This window comes from Dromaius novaehollandiae, chromosome 1 (genome assembly GCF_036370855.1).
Source record: "Dromaius novaehollandiae isolate bDroNov1 chromosome 1, bDroNov1.hap1, whole genome shotgun sequence".
Taxonomy (NCBI): domain Eukaryota; kingdom Metazoa; phylum Chordata; class Aves; order Casuariiformes; family Dromaiidae; genus Dromaius; species Dromaius novaehollandiae.
The window spans coordinates 164,919,511-164,939,752 of NC_088098.1; the positions used below are offsets into that span (position 1 = coordinate 164,919,511).

A 20,242-nucleotide genomic window follows, 5' to 3' on the forward strand; every position below is an offset into this window, starting at 1 on the left:
CCACTGAGCACAACCTTCTGAGCTCTACCATTCAACCAGTTTTCAATTCACCTTACTGTCTGCTCATCTAGCCCATACTTCATCAGCTTGTCTATGAAGATGTTATGGGACACAGTGTCAGAAGTCTTACTAAGCTAAGGTAGACAACATTCACTGCTGCCTCTTCACCTACCAAGACAGTCATTTCATCATATAAGCCTATCAGGTTGTTTAAGCATGATTTATGCTTTGTGAATCCATGCTGACTACTCCTGATCACCTTCTTGTCCTTCATGTGTCTGGAAATGATTTCCAGGATTAGCTGTTCCATCACCTTCTCAGGGATTGAGATGAGGCTGACCAGCCTGTGGTTCCCTGGTTCCTCCTTCTCACCCTTTTGAACACTGGAGTGACATCTGCTTTCGTCCAGTCCTCCGGCACCTCTCCTGTTCTCCATGTCCTTTCAAAGATGATTGAGAGTGGCCTGGCAGTGATATCAGTTAGTTCCCTCAGCACTCGTGGCTGAATTCTGTTAGGGCCCATGGACTTGTATATGTCCAGTTTGTTTAAATGTTCCCTAACCTGATCCTGCTCTAGCAAAGGAAGGTCTTCCTTTCTCCGGACTTTCTCCCTGTCTCCAGCACCTGCAATTGCAGAAGGGCCATCTCACAAGTAAAGACTGAGATGAAAAAGGCATTCAGTACCTCTGCCTCTTCCATGTCCTTTGTCACCAGGGCCCCTGCAGCAGGCCCACATTTCCCCTAGTCTTCCTTTTGCTGCTGATGTACTTAAAGAAGCCCTTCTTGTTGTCCTTGACATCCGTCACCAGATTAAACTCCAGATAGGCTTTGGTTTTCCTGTCCCCACCCCTGCATGCTTGGACAAAGTCCCTATATTTCTCCAAGGTTACCTTTCCCTCTTTCCACCTTCTATATACTTGCTTTTCATGTCTGACTTTTGCCAAGGGCTCCTTGTTCATCCATGCAGGTCTCCAGCCACCCTTGCTAGACTTCCTGCTCATTGGGATGGACCATTCTTGAGCTTGGAGGGGGTGATTCTTGAATATCGACCAGCTTTCTTGAACTCCTCTTCCCTCCAGGGCCCCATCTCATGGGATTCTTTCAAGCAGATCCCTGAAGAAGCCAAAGTCTGCTCTCCTGAAGTCCAGGGATGTGATTCTGCTTTTTGCCCTGCTCCCTCCTCTCAAGATCCTGAGGCTGAGCCTGACCTTCATGTCCCCAACCAGCCCTTCCTTATTCATAAGTATAAGGTCCAGCAGAGCATCTTCTCTCGCTGGTTCCTCAATCACCTGTATCACGAAGTTGTCATTGACGCTCTACAGGAACCTCCTGGATTGCTTGTGTCATGCTGTGTTGTTCCTCCAGCAGGTATCAGGGTGGTTGAAGTCTCCCATGAGGACCAGGACCTGCAAATATGAGGCTACTTCCAGCTGTCTGTAGAAGACCTCATATACTTCTTCTTCCTGACCAGGCAGCCTATAGCAAACACTCACAACAATGTCACCTACATGGGTCTGCCCCTTACTCCTTACCCATAAGCTCTCAGCTGGTTCATTGTCCACCCCGAGGCAGAGCTTCATACATTCCAGTTGCTCTCTGATATAAAGGGTAACTCCCCCTCCTCACCTTCCTGGCCTGCCCTTCCTAAAGGGCCTCTCTTGCAGCACTCCAGTCATGTGAGCTATCTCACCATGTCTCCGTAATCACAATGAGATCACAGGTCCGCAACTACTCACAGATCTATATATTTTCCTGTTTATTCCCCATGTCAGGTGCATCAGTGTACAGGCACTTCAGAAAGGCACCCGAGCATGCTGATTTCCCACAAAGGATGTGAGAGGTTTCCCCATAATGCTGCCTTGTAGGCACTTCCTTGCTTACATGCAAATGCTTCAAATGTCCCCACTTAAGCCTTGTTCTGTTGATTATGTGTTTCCTTTTGTTCACATCACTCCGGGGTTTTTGCTTGTCAACCCTATCCATTGCTCCCTCACATGGCCACTGGTAACTCTCTCTCTCCCCTGTTGTTCCCAGTTTAAACCTTCCTTACCAGGTTGGCCAACCTTTTAGCAAAAATACTTTTACTCCACTTAGTGAGGTGCCTCCCGTCTCTCCCAAGCAGATGTCATACACATACACATACGCATGCACATATGTACATACACTTTTAGTCTTGAAAATATTTGCTTTCCTTCTTATTTAGGCGTCACTTTATTTTTTAGGACAAGTGATTAATTAATAGAGAGCTTGTTGAAAGGATGTGCTTTTAAAGAGGCTTCTTCCTCCCATTGTATTTCTTTATGGATAATCAATTTGAGCTTTTTTGACTGTCAATGAGGCTCCAGAGTCACCTTCCTCTCTCTTCTCCCATCACCAGCAAGTAACATTGCTGCCAAGAGGTAAAATGTTCAACTTGTTCCCATAATAAAATATAATAAAGCATCTTTTTAGATAGATTTTTGGAGGAAATAATTTTTGGATGTCCTGTTTCTTTATTACCTGGGGAAAAGCCTAGTTTCTAAAGCCAGTGATGGACTGCTCACCACCAGTATGTTTTTTAAAGAAAAAAAAAAAAGAAACCATGACACTGCAGTAGATAGATAGATGATGTTAGACCTCTCTGTGACTAACGGTATGTAGAAGAAAATGAAATAGTAACCTAAGGAGAGTATTTTTTTAAGTGATTTATACAGTATATTAAACAGTAGGGAAATCCTTTCCAGAAAAACCCTTCTGGGACAGAATATGTACTCATATTGATGTTTCCTGCAGTGTTGTTCCCATAAATATCCAAGTTAGCAAATACTGTACTAGGATTTTTGCTAATGAAATTATGCCATAAAATAATTATTTCCTTTAATTCTCAATATCCAGTTGCTTTTATTTCTTTTTTGCAAAAATTAAAAGTACTTCAGAGTCTCATCCTCTTACAAAATTAAAAGTCTTTACTTTTAGGATACTCACAGTAATACCTGCTCAGGAGTAATCAATCAGATGCTATATCTAATAATCTTCGTACCCCTTCACCTGCCATCAGTCTTTGCTGTTTGTCAGCGAGTGCTACAGTGGCATCTTCTGGCATACAGAAGAATTAATTACCTTCACACTGTGAAAGAACATTGCCATTAAATGGGTGAGCTAAAAAACAAGCTTAAGGAACTGAAATGTGTGAGGTGACAGCTACTGAGGATTTTAGTATTCTAAACAATAACTTATAATTGTATGAGTTGACATAAGATGAGAAATGGTAGTTAATTAGAAAAGGAGTCGCAAAAAAAAGGAGGAAAAAAAGGCAATGAATGAATGGGACTGACTAAAAGAGAAAAAAATCTGATTACTCTTTTTTTTGAATGCATCTCTCTAAACACTTTTTTTTTACATTTTATGACTTACATTTCATAGAAATTGCTGCACATTGTTAATGTTTATGGATCTGGGGATAAAGTTAATGAGAGTTGTTAATGAACTGAATATTATATCTGATATTTTACTAGAAAAGTGCTTTATATCTTCATTAAAATGTTATTGAGTTCACAGATTTTATCACAATGCCTTTAATCACACATTTCTTTTTTTATAAAATATACTATGACATTACACATCGCACATTTTGCTCACTGTTTTCAATTAACAAGTGAATCGTGAGAAGCAGAAGTACTAAATTCCTCAGCCCACTGAATAAGGCTTTAAAGTGAGATCAGTGGGAGCACAATTATGAACCATTGCTCCTCAGCATAGGTCAAGAGAACTTACCATGTATTTCAGTCTAGCTTCTATTGAATTTTTGCCCTTCCCGTGGAAGTTGTTAAAAAAGGCATCAATTATGGGACCATTTTTCACAATGTGAAACTAGTGGTTGTAGTAGTTGAGGACTGTCTCAAGAGAACCAGTTCTGCCTGAACTTGTCAAAAACAGTTCACATAGGAACAGGAGCAGCTGAAGCCCTGACTGTACATAAGATGAGCTACGAGTAAAACGTTCTCTCTGATTTCTACTTCTAAAAATCTGACCAAATTCAAAATAAATTAAAATTCATGGACCAATATAGCCATTAACTTACTACAGACAGTTAGTGAAAGGCCTCTCAAAACGTTAACAGATTTTGCCATCTGACATGCCAATCTTCAAAATGTTGCCTTTACGCAATATGAATGCAAGCGCAGACTTGCATTTGAGTCCACAGGACTATTCAGTGTTGGCTCGGGAATACAGTTGAATTAAGCACTGAGTGAGGAACTCAGTACTTCCTCAAACTGTGTTCTTGGCCCCACTTCCAAATGTGATTCCCTCTTGACAAAGACAGAGTAGTCTCATGTGGCATAAGGACAGAAGAGTCTCATGACCCACCAGTGCCTAATGTGCTATATTAACATATACCAGAATCAAGTTCAGTTTATGTTAAAGTGTCCTACGTGACTAAATCTCTGCAGGATCAGAGACTAATGCATTGTAAACTGGAAACCTATTAATGTTTCTTATTATCTTCATTTAAATATAGAAACATATGTTTAATTATGGAATATAAATTTCCTGCTGTACACTTTTAACTAGCCAACATCTAACACAAATTAAATACTTTAATAAATCTCAAATACTTTTGCAATGTATGATCAAGTTTTGCCCATATCTAGCTTTTGCTGGAAAAAAAACCCTTCACCTTAATTAGTAACTGCTTCTTATTTTGGTAATGACTCAATTTTTCTAGATAAGGTATCAACACAATAGGCACATATATCACACAATAGTGATTATTTTGCAATTATTTAAATTGTTCTTAACTTCTTACTTTAAGAACAACTGTCATATTCTGATTTTACTTCCTGGTATCTAAGACAGAAAACAACCAGCTGTCTCCATTCTGTGTAAAGACGGGCATATTTTCCAAATGTCATTCTTATAACCCATAAGACAGTCCTCAGGGTGTTACACTTTCTATACCGCTATGTCCTGTGTAAGTTTCACATACTGGGTGTCTCACAGCCTAAAGGATTCACCCTTTGGTCCGGTAACTGGAATGTAATACACTAGTGAGGCCTATAAACTTCTCTTAAGAGTTATGGAAATGGTGGAACAGACACAATAAATGTCATGAACACGGAAATTTTGGCCTGATATTAAGTGCCTGCCTATTTCTCATATACCTCCCTCTATTCAGACTTTTTCCCATTCAGACGTCCCAGTTAGACCTGTCCCTCAAAAAAATTCCATTTCTCAGGCCCAATTTCTTGTTCTTAGGCATTTCATTTCAGTCTACCACCTTTTATCCAGGCCATACTTCCCCTCCTCCAGGTTTGATCTCAGAGACATTTTCTGAATTAAAATGGCACTGACTGACTTAGGTCCATAATGATTTGGGCTAACTACCTCTGCAGTACACTGATTTTGAGGGAGGGAGGTAGAGCTGTTCTTTCAAGTAAAACCAGGGAGTGAGCTAACAGCTCACTCTCCAGCTATCTGGAGAATCAGGGTTCATTGGCGTTCTTCTACCTAGCAACCAGCTAGAGAAATACATCTCCAGTCTTTGTTTTGGATTTCCCGCTAGTGTTCTCACAGAAAAACATGATGATATGAATTAAACCCGTCCATACGTTTATGCTAAAACTATGCATTCTGTAAAATGTGAATAAATTCTTAACTGTTCTCTCTACAGTAGTGTGGTATTAGTAGCCCTGACTTAAGAAAATGTGATTTTTGTCTAATCATCAGATCAAGGTTAATAACATCAACAGTATTTATTGAAATAATGAAGAGCTTTTTAATAAAAGCAAAACTTTTCAAAGTTATATTGTAGTTTTCCTTTTTAATTGTAAGCATTCATCCCAGCAAAAGAATGAACTAGTATTGTTTTTCATTTCATGACTGAAATTATTTTACAAGCACATTCAATGTATTTTTATCTTTTATTTTTATTTGTTATTGTTATTACTGCTCCTAAAGTAGCCAGCTGCTATAGAGATTCTAATATTTGAACTAAGAAAAAATTAGTATATTTTTCATTTGCTGTAGGACTCTCAGGTGAATAATCTTTCCAACGCAAAAATATTTATTCACTATTAATTATAAAATAAAGCCAAGGGCTTCATGTCCTTCCCTGAAGCCTGGCACACCTTTTTACATGTTCCATCCATGTTTAGAATATTTGCAACAACAAGTCCAAATCATATGTCTGAATGAAAAATATACCAGCTGCTTAGGGAGCCAAAGCAAGACTTTACCTCTAGATTAAGGCTGCACAGTAAAAGCAGTTACCTGGGGATGACTGCATACAGCATATACTGGAGAAAGGAAGCCAAATGGGAGAAAAGATCAATGTCACAGGGAACTAATGGATTCAGCATTAAAAGCACTACTGATTATACGGTGCCACAAAAGATGACTTTGATGAAGTCTGTGTCTATTCTGCTATTGCATAACCTTCTATGCCTGCAACTGGCTACATCACAACAAAGCAGGAGGTTTTCCCTTCTTTAGTCATCACTATCGGCCCTGAGCAGATTCCATATATTAAGGCATGAAGCAAGAGAAATGGCTCACATTCAACAGCCGTAATCTCACTGCTACTGGCCAATATCTGGCAAAGGGTTGTTCTAGTTAGCCAACTACTTTGAAAACACAAGGAGTGTAATTTAGCTCCAGATTGAAGTATCTAAATGTAGGTGCCTCCAATAAAATCTTTAATGTGAACTAGCTCCTGTTATAATCACCAGAGATACAGTTAGTACAGTCAAAAGAAACTAGAGAGCTATTCAGCACACACTAAAACAGACTCCTAAAATGATCCTCTGAAATGACAGCATGTTTAGGCAACTGAGTCCGACCCATACAATTAGATGTCTGATCCTTCTAAGAAGACCAACGGATAGAGAATCCCTTTTCCCATGCACTCTTTGCTATGCGTATCTTCCAGAAAGCACAAAATCATACTCCTGCCTAAAACCAGGCTAATTATAGCAAGCAGCCCAAAATTGCAGGCCAGATTTGAATTATGCAGACATCTAACCACTTCCCCTTAGAACAACAGTGGGAGAGGAAAACTCAGTTGCTGCCCTGCAGATGCCTTGTTTCAGAGCATATAAGTTATAAATGAATATTTCAGAGTAGGTTCACCCTCCTTTGGGGATCTTTTGCAGAATTTTTGTTTGATAATGACACACTTCTAACAGATCTTAAGAAATAGCTCTTGCATACTCACAGCTCCCACACAGATTATTTTCTAGAAAAAAAGTAGTAAATTTCTGTAATAAACAGAAATTGGTTGATTCTGTTTTATTTAAAAAGCTGAAAAATAATCTGGATATGAATTACCAAGAAGGAGATTATTCAAGGTATTACAATTAAAATCATTAATAGTGGAAGACATGAATGTGAAATTAATCTAGTCTCTGCACAGCTTGCAAAGGGAACTCCAAAGAGATGATTTTTTAAAAGATACAATAAAGACTGGAGACATACAAGGCAGGTAGAGGAAATATCTTTGAGTATAAACCACCTTTGAGTATACAGAAATGTGACGTTGATCACAGTCATAATCTGTTTTAAAAGAGAATAGACTCAAAGATAAAGATCTGATACCGTTCACAGTTTTGAGAAAAACACAGACTGTTTCATAAGCTGATAAAAAATATTTTACGCTTCCTTTTTAATTCAGTGAAATCATTCCTTTTAAATATAGCAGTCATGAAAGTTTTGGGTTGGTGTAGTTTTAACTTTTTTTTTTCTGTGTTCCTAATCTAAAAACAGTAACTGATAAAACAGCTATGAAGAGAGTCTGATTACAAAACACACTACAGGATTCGCAACCACTTCTACATCCTTTTGCACCAGTAACCATTTTCTCCACTCCAGATGATGGAAAATGGATTAGTTTATTCTCATAACAAACGAGGCTTTTCAGATAGTGTGAATTCCATTTTACAGACTTTATTGACTGTGTTTTCAAGTAACTCTATTATTTTACATTGTTGTAACAAATCATTAGTAACCTTAATGATAAGCCTGTAAAATATACTGAAAAATATTGAATCTTTACCTAAAAGCAAGCAAAAACAAATCAAAACCAAAGCAAAAGAAAAATAACATAACTTTGGGAAAGACTTGTCTGTTAAGTTTAGATATCTGCACTTGCACTGGTGAAGCTTGAGTCCTTTTACAGTCAAGAGAAATAAGGATTCTACAGTGCAGTTCTGCTCATCCTAACAGAGTGGCTTAATATAGTCCTAATGAATTGTGTCCTCATTGAGTTTATTTCTTTCCAATGACTATAAAAGGAGCCTAAATTTATTAGTTCAGGCACGGGTGTTTATGTTATAAATGCCTGACACAAAGTAAGAAAAATCCTGTCCCTATCATCTATAGCTATTAAAGTAAATTACACTCTGAGGAAAATAGAGAAATGAGCAGTAGTGTGTAGCTATCTTCCAACATTTATATTTAGATTTCAAGAGGTGAAAATGTTAGGTTTTTATTGTAACATTAAAATAGCTAACCTCCACAGTTTAGGGAAATGTTGCTAGAATATGATGACCCTTTCAAACTGCACAGAGGATAGCTTTTTATTTTTTTTCTTCAAACTAATAAGGGGAGTCATCTACAAAACAACCCCCCTTTTTTCTGGATATATTTTCTTTGAGGCTGTACAGGAGAGAGACACTAGAATAGTGAGATCAAAAATGGATCATAAAAGCTATCACGTAAAATATGAGAAATGTGACATCAGCTGTGGGACACTGCTCAGTTTATTTTCAAATAAAATTAAATTAAACTATAGAATAAAACTACAGAACAGCAAACCTCCCAAAGCAAATGTTCAGATCTTTGCTAATTTTCTGTCCAATCTCAGTCTCTCTGAACCATGAATAAGAGTTTAAAGATCAATTGTGGTAGTCTTTAAAGATAAAATTCAAAACTGTGAATTTAAGGAAGATTTCTTAGAAATGATATAATCACACAAGAGGGTGACTAGAGATCAGAGTGACTCTTCAGCAGGTCACTTCTTCAGAAACACCTTGACTTTCAGATGCTTATCTAAAGGAAAACCTCATAGCCTTTTGTGGATAAGACATCACCACTCAGAGAAAGGGTCTGATTTAAATACAACTGCCTGAAAGGAACACATTTTTGTGGGAAAGTTTGTGCTCATTGTTCTTTTGTATAAAGGAAAGCAAAATAAATTTTTCTTCATTGAATTCATGGAAGGAATTATAAGGAATTATAAAAAAATCTTCTTTCCAGATCCCAAATATTTTATTATAAAACACATTTTAAACAACAGGTTAAAAATAATGACAAGCATTCATTCATTGAAAAATTATTAGAGCTTTGTAACTCCTACTAAAGTCATTATGTATTCTCCCAAGGAAAACCAAACTCCCATTAATTCAATGAAAGGATGCCTACTGACTTCAGAAAGAATTTCATCACAACTCATTTAAAATATAACATTTTTTTAGCTTTAATACCATAATATTTTGCAATTAGGCAGACTTCACATGAGCAAACAGTGTATTTTGACTTGTTTTTGCATATTTTAGATGCACATGCAAAAATAAATAGTACATAATTTAGCCTTGGAAGATGAGGATTTTTTTTATATTTTGCATGCAAAAATGCATAAAGGTGCACTTTTTTTTAAACAGTTGGACAAGACTTTTTCTATTCTTTTGATAAAATTTTAAAAATTCTTATTTCTTATTGGGATGAAATATAAACTTTTTAAAAGTTGCATTTGGAAAAAAAAAGCAAAGACATAAATTCATGTCAAACACCAGTTAAGTAGCTACTCACGTAGGTTCTGTTCTTCCCCTACATACTAGCCAAATGGCTTAAGCACAGCGCTGGAGATTTTGCCTGATTATTATCTCCCTCTACTTTTTACTACTCCATCCAAATAGTTAAAGGCTCATTGGACCAGAGAGAGACTGACTTATTATGATAAGTAAAGATGGAAAGCAAGGTATTTGGGCATAATCTGATGCTTTTTGAAGGAGTAACCTAACCAATTTCCCATTCGCTTATTTGAAAAGTTTGGACTAGTAAACCACACAACTGTGATCATGCTTAAACTGCATAACATATCAATAAAGTCCTCATAGGCTAATACTAATTGGGAGGCTACATTTATCCCACTCTTCCTTTCCACAGGAAACGTCATAAATCTAAGCTCTTCTCTCTCCTTCCTCTTGTCTTTTTGGGAACTGAAAATCTTTTGAAGAGAAAGATTTACTGTAATCAGCACTTTTCTGTGGAAAATTTACATTTCAATAAATCAGCATTTTCTTTTATAAAGTGGATACATATTGTCAACACATATGAAGTTCAAAGATTTTTCTGTAAGCATGATCAAGTGTTGGTACAGAAATACATATGGATAGAAATTACTGAAGTGATAAGTAAAAACTTAGTGCATTTTCAAAGTTGGCTGGTATCTTATTTTAGAAGAAAGGTTGGACTTGCATATTCATATTATACATTGGGAAAAATTAACGATGACATTTTAATTTTTAGCTCAGTTTCCTATTTAAATAGTAGCCATTTGCCTTCTTGAACACAATCTCTTGTCAGGAGTCAACATTTGTAGTTCGTGAGTAATGTATTTAGCTTGAGTAATGGATTAAAGCTGTTCTCTCAGGTTGGAGCATTAATTTAAAAACAAATAAGGTTGACATAGAATGTGCTGAGGGATTTAGTTCAGAGGCAGAAATAAAGTCAGCTAATGTAAAATATTGTACGTTTCAACAGTACGCTGCCACTTATTTTTAACGTGTGCTACAGGCAACATGTAGCTTGAGCTATGATAGATTCTACCATGGAGGCAAACAAAAAAGCACAATTACTCTTCAAAAGTTTTAACAAGCATTCTCATTGGCCTAAAACACAGCGTAGCAGACCAGTGTAATTATTACAAATTACCTTAATTAATAATATGAGGTTTAAGTATTAATGGGAATTATCTTATAATAACACCACTAATTCTGAAGTTACCAAACAGCTGAAGCTTTTTACTATATATACTATTTCATTGCAACCAGTGCCTAAATATTACCATACCAGTGAAGAGAGAAACTTTTCAGCAAAACAGCAATGTATGCTCTTCATTCTTTTTTTAGATTTTCTGAGGAAAATGAATGGATACTATATAGATACTATATAGATACTATATAGATACAATAGATACTATAGCTATTCATATGGACCAAGAATGGCTTGAGAGCTTTCTTATTTCCAGAGCAGCAGAAAGGAAGTAGGCAAATGCTGTTCTTACAGAAGTCTTAGTGTACACCACCTCAATTTTTAGCAACTTTCCAAAAAACCCCTGCTTACTGCTTTATGCGTCCTGAACTACAGCACAATGGATACACTTTGGTCGGGACCTTTCTTTGTCATGGATTCTCTTTTGAAGGTTAGAGTTCTTCAGGAGCTTCTTCTAGCTGAACTATAAATGGCTAATGGTGTTCATTCCACAAAATCCAGTATGAAATCTGAGTGTAAAAGCAAGTGTTAAAAGTGAATTGTCAATCTTTAGACCAAGTTTTGGTTTCACAGCAAGAACATCTATATTTTTACTTATTTTTAGTAAGATTGAGACATTCTGAGCTTAGTGAACATATAAATGGTGAATACATGTAACCCTTTGAAAGTCACTTTATGTCATTAGCAATGGGGGATAAAGAAGAATACTGTTGAATGTAAATAAATAAAACCTGAAATACTAGTCAGATGCAAGGGATTTCTCCCTTTACTAAGGAAAAATAGAATGCAGATTAGAGCGTAAGATAATATAAAATATGACAAACACTATCTCTGTAACAGAGATCTTCATGCCTTCACTATCTTCTGGCATGTTCCACTAGTCTTCTGAAGTCTTTGAATCCCAAGATACACACAGATAGCAGTAATCTACTGAGAAGCCCTTCACTGCTGCACTCCTGCTTTCATTTTGGAGTTGAGAATGGCAAAGTCAACAGAGTAGAAATAGTATTGCCCAGAGAACTAGGGAATGGATTAGATGTGTTAACTGAAACCAAGTCATAATTTATAAGACTGAAAGAGTTACTTTCATATTTGTCTACCTATTAGTCTTTGTATTCAATGTTTAATTAGACTGCAGACATTTAAGGAAAGAGGCTGTGAACTGTCGAGAAGACTCTAGTCGTGGTCCATATTTCTACTACTTTAATTTAATATATTTTCTGAGACAAAGATATTGCTCTCTGCTACACTGGGATAAAGATACAGTCAGTAAGAAGTCTGCTATTAAACAGCTATGGTAGAAGCACTGAAACATTTTAAAGTTAGCAGATCCAGACTGGACTTTGCAAGCAGAAAAATCTAAAAAATACTTTTGGAGAATATCAGATCATTACAATTACCGCTAATCCTGTTTTAGTCTATTTTATTTCTATTATTGACATTCTATGAGGTTGTATATCAATTCCAATTCCAACTGTAAATCCTTGTTCTTCATATTCAGCTCCTTTAGGGAATCTATCTCAATTCAGTCTTGTGATCCTTCGTTAAAATCCTACCCAGTTAATGGTAGATGGAATTTATAAAATAAACCCAATTCAAGATAAGTGCAGTCATTTTGTTATATTTACTTTTTACTGCCTCAAACAGTCTTTCCTCTTGTTTCCCAGTCAAATACTTTTCTTTTCTTTTCTTTTCTTTTTTTTTTCTTTTTTTTTTTTTGAATGAACATTACTTCAGTGAAGTTGTGTGTTATAATGTAGCTAAGATTTATACTCAGCCTGGTTACTTTTTTCAGTGAACAGCAATTGTTCAGTTCCAATATTTCTAGGGTAGGAATGGCTGATCCAAAAACTGAGAGAAGCAGCTGTACAAACCAGTGATACCACGATGCCTGTTGCCATTACATTTTCTTCCAACTCTACTTTCTATCATGAACTGATATTACCATTCTTACTCTGATTTAGGAAAAGATTGTGCCCTGCCCTGCGAAGGCTTGCCAATGGTAAGATGCAAAATGGCAAAGCCTCTATGGAGTTTGCACATTTCAAAATATAATATAGTTACTGAATTTTGTTTTCCTTGTGTTAATGCAAATGATGCTTCACATGCGTGCTAAGTAGTTTTGAAGATGAGGATGAATCACGTTTTTCACTGAAGATGCCATTAGAATGAGATTTATAAAAAAGCAGAAAAAAGCATACATACTGAAGTGGGTGAAGGAACAGAAAGAAGCGAGAGGAAGTTTGGGACTTGTGAATGCAGCATAAAATGAGGTAAGTAAGACACACAGACTACAGTTTATCTGAATCATAGTATCTTCTTTTTATATGGCAGTGACAATAAGAAGCCTTTTCCAAATTATTCACCTACTACTACATAGTCCAAACAGGAAAGTAATAACATGCAGATGTTAAGTCATCCTAGAAATAAAACACTTTGGAGACTTTTTTCCTTCAGAAAGGGTGAAGATCAGGTGAGATAACAATTAAACAAACAAGTGAGAGACAGGGTTTGCCTGTACATACCATAAGCACAAAGACGTCCTTGATAATTCTACATATGTGAGCCCCGAACTAGATCTATAGTAAAGAGACATCTGCACTGCATGATAACACGAGAAAAGCAAAAGACAGACAAAGCAGTGGGTACAGTACTTTTCAGAAAATTTGTGATCCTGCTAAAAGTCTTATGAGAATTTTAATAGATGGCATTAAGTACCTCAGAGGACTGATATCAGGATTAGCTCTTCCTTGCACAGCTATTTGAAAACAGATTCAAATCAATATATAGGTGATAAGTATTTGTTTTTATTACCTCTTGAATTCTCCAAGTTTTTTTTTTTTTTTTTTTTTTTTTTTTGAGGCAGTAATTCATTGTGATGCATGAAATAGCCCTGTGGGAACTGCTGGCCTAGTGTTGAATAAAACTAGAAAATGAAGTGTCAAGACTTTATACTACTGTTTATTTTATACATTTAAACTATACTATCCTTTCTAGTATCATTCCTTGAAAGAACTGTATCAATTTGCTATATTTTAAAGGTACTTATGAAGAGCAAGGCTGTCAGAACAATTGTAGGACTTAGAAACACTAAATGTAATTTAAGGATTGAATGTTTAATATGAAAACTTAAGAAGAATTTTTCAGAATACTAAATATTGCAAGCACTAGTGTAATGTTAGTGTCCTCATTTCTGAGTCAGAAATACCCTTCTTCTTCCTCTGAATCTCTTCATTGGCTTTGCAAAGCCTAAAGCCTGTCACCACACGTTTGTTATCTCCAACACTTAGTGAAAACACTTCTTACATCTGTAACGTTGAGTGGAAAAATAAGCCAACTCCAGATTCTGAGGCTATATGTTCACAGAAAATTGCTAGAGTTTTATCTTGGAAGAAACATAGCTCCTTCCTTCCCCTCTGTTCCTTCCAGGCCTCAGGATCATACACCTGCTCAGAAGAAAGTGACATGGTGTCAGAAGAAAGAGATGTGTCTTTATATTTTTTATTTTTATACAAAGCAATGTGTTCAAAAGGGATAATTCTTTGTCCTCACACTTCACCAGTCTTTTTTAGATTACAAACTTGCTGGGAGCAGGACCATTTCCTTACAGTATGTATGCAGAATAGCTATTAAAAAAGCAGCCTTGGTTTTGGTTAGGACTTCAGACCCTACTACAATACAAAGTAGGTAGCAATTCCCCTTCCTTTCCTGGCTGGTTATGAGAGAAGAGAAAGTTGCCCAGAAAAAAGACCGTAAAAAGTTTCTTTGGTGAGGAGAAAATAATGCTGTCTGTATGCCTCCATGTATCAAAAGAATATAACGTAATGTGAACTGATCACGTGCATAATGAATCCAGTTAAAACGTGTATATTACTAAATCCTGTAAATAATCTTTTCCACCCATTTTAATATGACACATTTAAAGGAAATAAGTATGAAATAACCTCTTCAATTTACATCATAGTTTTTTTCAAGCTTCAAAAATCATAAAAGCATTGTAAGGTCTTATAACAATGCTTATCTATGGCAAGAAAATGAGTTTCTAGTTCCTGGAGTTTATTAAGTTCTTTTTAGACAAAATGAATCTGTAACAAGAGCATGTGCTTAAAACTGCAACAGTAAAGGTTGACTTCATATTCTTATATTCAAACTATTTGGGGCTTCAGTTCAATCTTGGTGTCATTTAAATCTTTTAAATATCTAGTTACTTTCACTCATTTATCAACATAGATGAAGACTACATCTCTGTACTATAAAAAGAGAAAAAGAAGAGGAATGAGAGAAGAGAAAGAGGAATGTGATCCACACTTACATTTTGTTTGTCCTACATCATATCTGTGTTCTGCCTTTGTGGCTTCCTTACTTTTTTTCACAAATTAAAAGTTAACAACAATGAAACACCAGATAGCTAATAAGTAGGCCATGGATATTTCTAATATATGTCATTTTTCTTATATTTTGCTGTGATTCCTAAATTGCTGTGTGGACAATGTCGAATTCAATTAGTTCTTTTTCCACCTGCCTGATTCTACCACAGCTGAGGTCTGCTTTTTTCTGTTTGAAAATATGGTCATGTTACACCGATAAGCTCATGTTTTATAATACATACAAGCAGCACATAATAGTGAACAAGTGAAAATCTAAACAAGGATCTGTTATACACCAGAAGGAACAGAGTAATATTATACAGATGTCCAGTGATTCTTGAGTTTGACTTCAGAGTGAGATTGCAGTGGTTTGCAGATCTGAAGCTCAGAAAGGGCTGGATATGAACAAGTCTAAATTTCAGTCCTGTCCACATTGCAAGTGTGATTTTCTTCTTTTTGTATTAGTTAACTTAGGACTACCAATGCACTTTGCTATATCAAATATCAAATCTGACTGGCTTTCCATGACATACGTGATAAAACCCAAACTAGGTCTAAGCACAGTTTGAAGAGTGGTCAGATAACATTTCTAGCTATCTGTATGCTATTTTAAAGAAGTTGGCATGTGCATAAAACCCTCAGAAATATGAAGCTATAATGAGTACCAAACAGACTGCAGTCAATTTCCAGGCTATGGCTGATGTTCAGTCATCCTTTTCAAAGGGCAGTAAGAAACATCACCAGAGTAAATCCAGTATTTCAGTTTACAAATAGATCCTGTAGATTTTCTTCTTTTAGTAAGAAATATGAGGCAATTTCAATGCTGAATTCAGGATCTGAATTAGCTTGTAATTGGTACCAATCACCTGAAGCTAAAATTTCACCAGCTTAGATTAGGATGATATTGATTTTTTAATGTTTAATTTAGTTCCTCATGTAAAATCATAATTTTTAAGATCTGTTTCTGTAATAATAATATATATATATATAATAGATATTTGTACTTTCAGGGAAATGGGTGACACTTTGTTCTTAAAGCTCTGCTTGTATATTGAACAGATGCAAAAGAATTGCTCAAGCTCCTGTTGCACACACTTTAAGTTTAGGACTGCTGGGATATGCTTAAGATGCATTTTAAGATGCATTCTAGATATTACAAACATGCCACCATCAATCCATAAAATCACTACAGATCACCCAAGGTAGTAGTAAGACATATATACAAGACATAATACTGAACAGTCTAGACTCAGACTTTTGTTCAGTAGTATCTTGGAAAAGGTTTGAAAGAAACAGCATTATGTGGAAACTTCAATATGCTTAATACATAGCTCGTAATCCTAGAGATTTATAATAGATGCAGTATAAAGAGAATATGAAGGCTAATTAGCTATCTTTTTGACAGTCTAGAAAGATTACACTAAATATATCAGTATGAAGAAAAATCTAATGCAGTGGAAGAGGGTAAAACAAAATCTATTATTCTCACAATTCCTTTATCATTTAATACTTGCTTAATAGTTTTAGTCATTTCCTAAGACTATTTTACAGTCTCTCCATACCATAGATTGTCATTATGGCCTAGATATAATATGTCCAATATTCCAAAGTACTTCTCTTTTTAAATATTTGATCTCCAGTTTCTTTTTTCAAGGTTAAATGTCCAAATGCGCTCTCAGGAAATAAGTGTCCAAATGTCTTTGCAGATCTCAGTCTTTTAATATCTCATTTAAGTAAGCTACAACCAGACTTGAAAATGTATAGACTAGGCAGCAGCACAACAGCATCTCAGGTTGCATCCAAACCGACCTGCTAAGGCATGTCTCAGCATGCTCAGGGTCTCAATCCTCCAATTGTTTACATAGGAACTGTGTAACCACGTACTACAGTTTCTGTATGGTCAAATTTCTAGGTTGCCTCTTCACTATCTAGTCAAGATGGATCTGGGGTGCTCAGCTATGCTTGGAAACTTGTAGCACACCATAAGTCAGTAAATATAAGTAAATTCAGGGATTAACACCAACCATGACTTCTTTTCTATCAGCACTGAATGTTTAGAAATGTAATTTTGGTGATACCAAGTATCTCTGTTCTTATGATCTCTGCCTTTTATTCTACACTGGGAAGAGAAGTAAGAGAGGCAGAATGATGTCCTGATTCAGAGAAGCAGGGAAATTACTTGTGCTTCAATCCAATTGCTCATGCTCACAGTTCCATGTCACTGAAGTGCATAAACAAAGGGTTTTTTGAAGGAAATCCCTACAAACATGCTTCAGTGGTGACTTCAGGAAAAAAAAATGCTAAGAAAAACAGAAGGAAATATAGCAAGTAATAGTGGCATTAATGCTTAGTGGGTTACAGTACATTGGTTCCAATTGCTCTTTACCAAATTCAGCTACCACAACTTAACGCTACATTTTTCCCATAGTTACATCACAAATCAGAAACAATTTCTCTGCCTAACTGCCAAACATTAGCTCTCATGTTAAACCAGTAACTCACAGGGACATGGTATTGTCCCTGTGTTATCTTTTAATTGATTGAAATACTGTGTTGAGGTCAGTCTACAATATGCCAAATATGTATTAACATGTGTCAATGTTAATACCATACCATATTCATAGAAATCCTACTATTGCAGTCCTATTCCTGTAAATCTTGGAAATATTAGACAGACAGCTTTTCCACATCTTTTCCAAGAAAATTCAGTGTTATTTCTTAATGGAAAATATGACAATTCACTCTTAAACGCATGAAGGAAATAGAATCATGGACTTACAGTCTGTAATTTTCAGGACTCTTTTTACTTCTCCACTTCCTGATCCTTCGCAGCCATCTTCATCATCACAATCTCCACTGATCTGTTCATCCACACTTCCACCACTGCCTGTTTGTCGTAGATCCCATTTATCATATTTAGGAAATGATTTTCCCTGCAACAGCTGAAGATAAGGTATGTTATGCAAGTTAGCAATACAGATGGGAGAACTTCATTGAACACTTGCAATTTCATATATGTCTCTTTAGTACTTATCTGATTTAAAAGGAAATCTTAAGGATCCAGAGAAAGAGAATTCTGATTTTTTTTTCAGATATCTGAAGATTTTTTTTGCTTGTATTTCTAGCAATGATCAGTTTACCAGTATTAGCAAAAGGAGTGGTGCATGGAGACATATACTTAATTTTTAATTTAAAAAAAAATACATAATTACCATGTTTATACGGCTAAATAAAAGAAGACCAAGCACCAATTCCTGGCCCAGAGACCAAGCGCCATGGATTGAGACATTTCCTGCTTAGGACCAGTCCCCTTTAGAGCAGACAGACTGCATCCATGCTACATAGCAACTGGCCCTGGTTCTTTTCTACACTGTGTTTTAGGCCACCTGAAAGACAACCTACCTAAGAGAAAAAGTTCCTTTGTATAGTTCTCCTATTACCTGCTCATAGTCTTATCCATGCCATACTTCTGCCAACACAGTACTTGTGGAGAAAAAAATATAGCCAGTTTAATGAACTACAACCAATTAAATAGAATCATTTTCTTTTTTTTGCCCAGTTCAAATCACAATGCAGCCCCACAATTAACTGTGTGCTAGGGTATCCTCTATCCCTGAGCTCAGAGGCATAAGTGTGGAAGTGACTCTCTAGTGAGGCAAGAGTTTTTACACAAGTGTTGCTGCCAAAGTTTCCTTAGTATGGAGCCATTTATATACAAATACATTTTTCCAGCTTAAGAACATGCATCCCCCTTTACATCCTGTATCTCTGCCTTAGTCTTTAAAATGTACTGATTTAAAAATGTACTGATTTAATAAGTTCTTTGTATTTTGCTTCTTCCCTAAATATTAGCCCAAATGAGTTACCTCTTCATTCCTCTTTTCCTTTTTTCTCCTTTCCACCTCTTTTGCAGTATTCGGTTATGATTAGAAGCCTAAAAACTCAGGAGCTCCCATTAAATTGCTTTAAATGTAGGTTCAGCACTGAAAAGTGTCCTTCAAATTTTTGACTTCATTTTACTTGAAAGAGTAAATATTAAAAAATGAATAAATTCTTTTGTAATTTGGGTTTTGTTATTCTTTTCAAGTCTCCTGAATTGTACAAGAAAAAGAGATACTATCTGCATATAAGTTCACAAATCTCACCGTTGGTTCACTACAAAGTATGGCTTAGCTCTTATATAAATTCTTTATTAAATTTACACAATCTGGGTAATTTGTCAAATCTAGATTGATTCAGACTAGAAACAAAGACAAGAGGTATTTTAAATGATTATTCTCTTGTGTTGTTGCAAATTTTATTAAGCTTTTATTTAAGAGGAGAGGAAATAAAGGTTACTCCTGGAGATTTTTTGTTGCATACACATTCTAGCTGGATAAGGAGGATTATTATCTCAATACTGTGTACCAGAAAAGTTCACACAAGAAACACTCTTTCCTTCATATTGCAGGATAAAACAATCTCTCTTTCTTTCAGCTGTCCAAAAAGATTTTTGGTTCTATAAAATGTCTTCTTAAAAAAAGAAAAGTTGCAGGTTTAATCATGCTAAAAGAACTGCTGTCATCCAGTTTCAATGGCAACTGCAATAATATTATTGACAACCATGTTAGTTTCCCTGAGTTATAGCAGGGGGTGCAGCTCCAGTGTTCAGGAATGCAGTAGACATGCTGGAAATCCAGCCTAGATTTGCTGGATCTTTTCCTTAACTACAGTGAAAGTTTGTTGAACTAATATTTCAGCATCAAAAATACATTTTCTTCCGGTGGCATTTTGTTTCTGGAGAAAATGTTATGTCTTCTTACCACTAATGTATTTTTTTTTTAAGTTGAGCATATATACATGTGAATGATCTGGTCAAAAATGAATGGAAAGGTCCTCATAGGGATCCTATTCTGTTACCTGTCTACA

General features: G+C 35.9%; 1 protein-coding gene across 8 annotated transcripts in view; it reads right to left on the bottom strand.

Annotated features, from left to right (window-relative positions):
* GPC5 (glypican 5) overlaps positions 1 to 20,242 on the bottom strand; it is a 720,327-nt gene that overhangs the window by 294,911 nt on the left and 405,174 nt on the right. For 6 of the 8 annotated variants that reach the window (XM_064504709.1, XM_064504704.1, XM_064504717.1 and 3 more), the window contains one exon: positions 18,114 to 18,276. In XM_064504709.1, the coding sequence (XP_064360779.1) occupies positions 18,114 to 18,276 (163 nt within the window). Of the gene's footprint in view, positions 1 to 11,162; positions 11,477 to 13,966; positions 14,414 to 18,113; positions 18,277 to 20,242 lie in introns of those variants that run through there. The other 2 variants (XM_064504710.1, XM_064504712.1) reach the window with 2 other exon arrangements.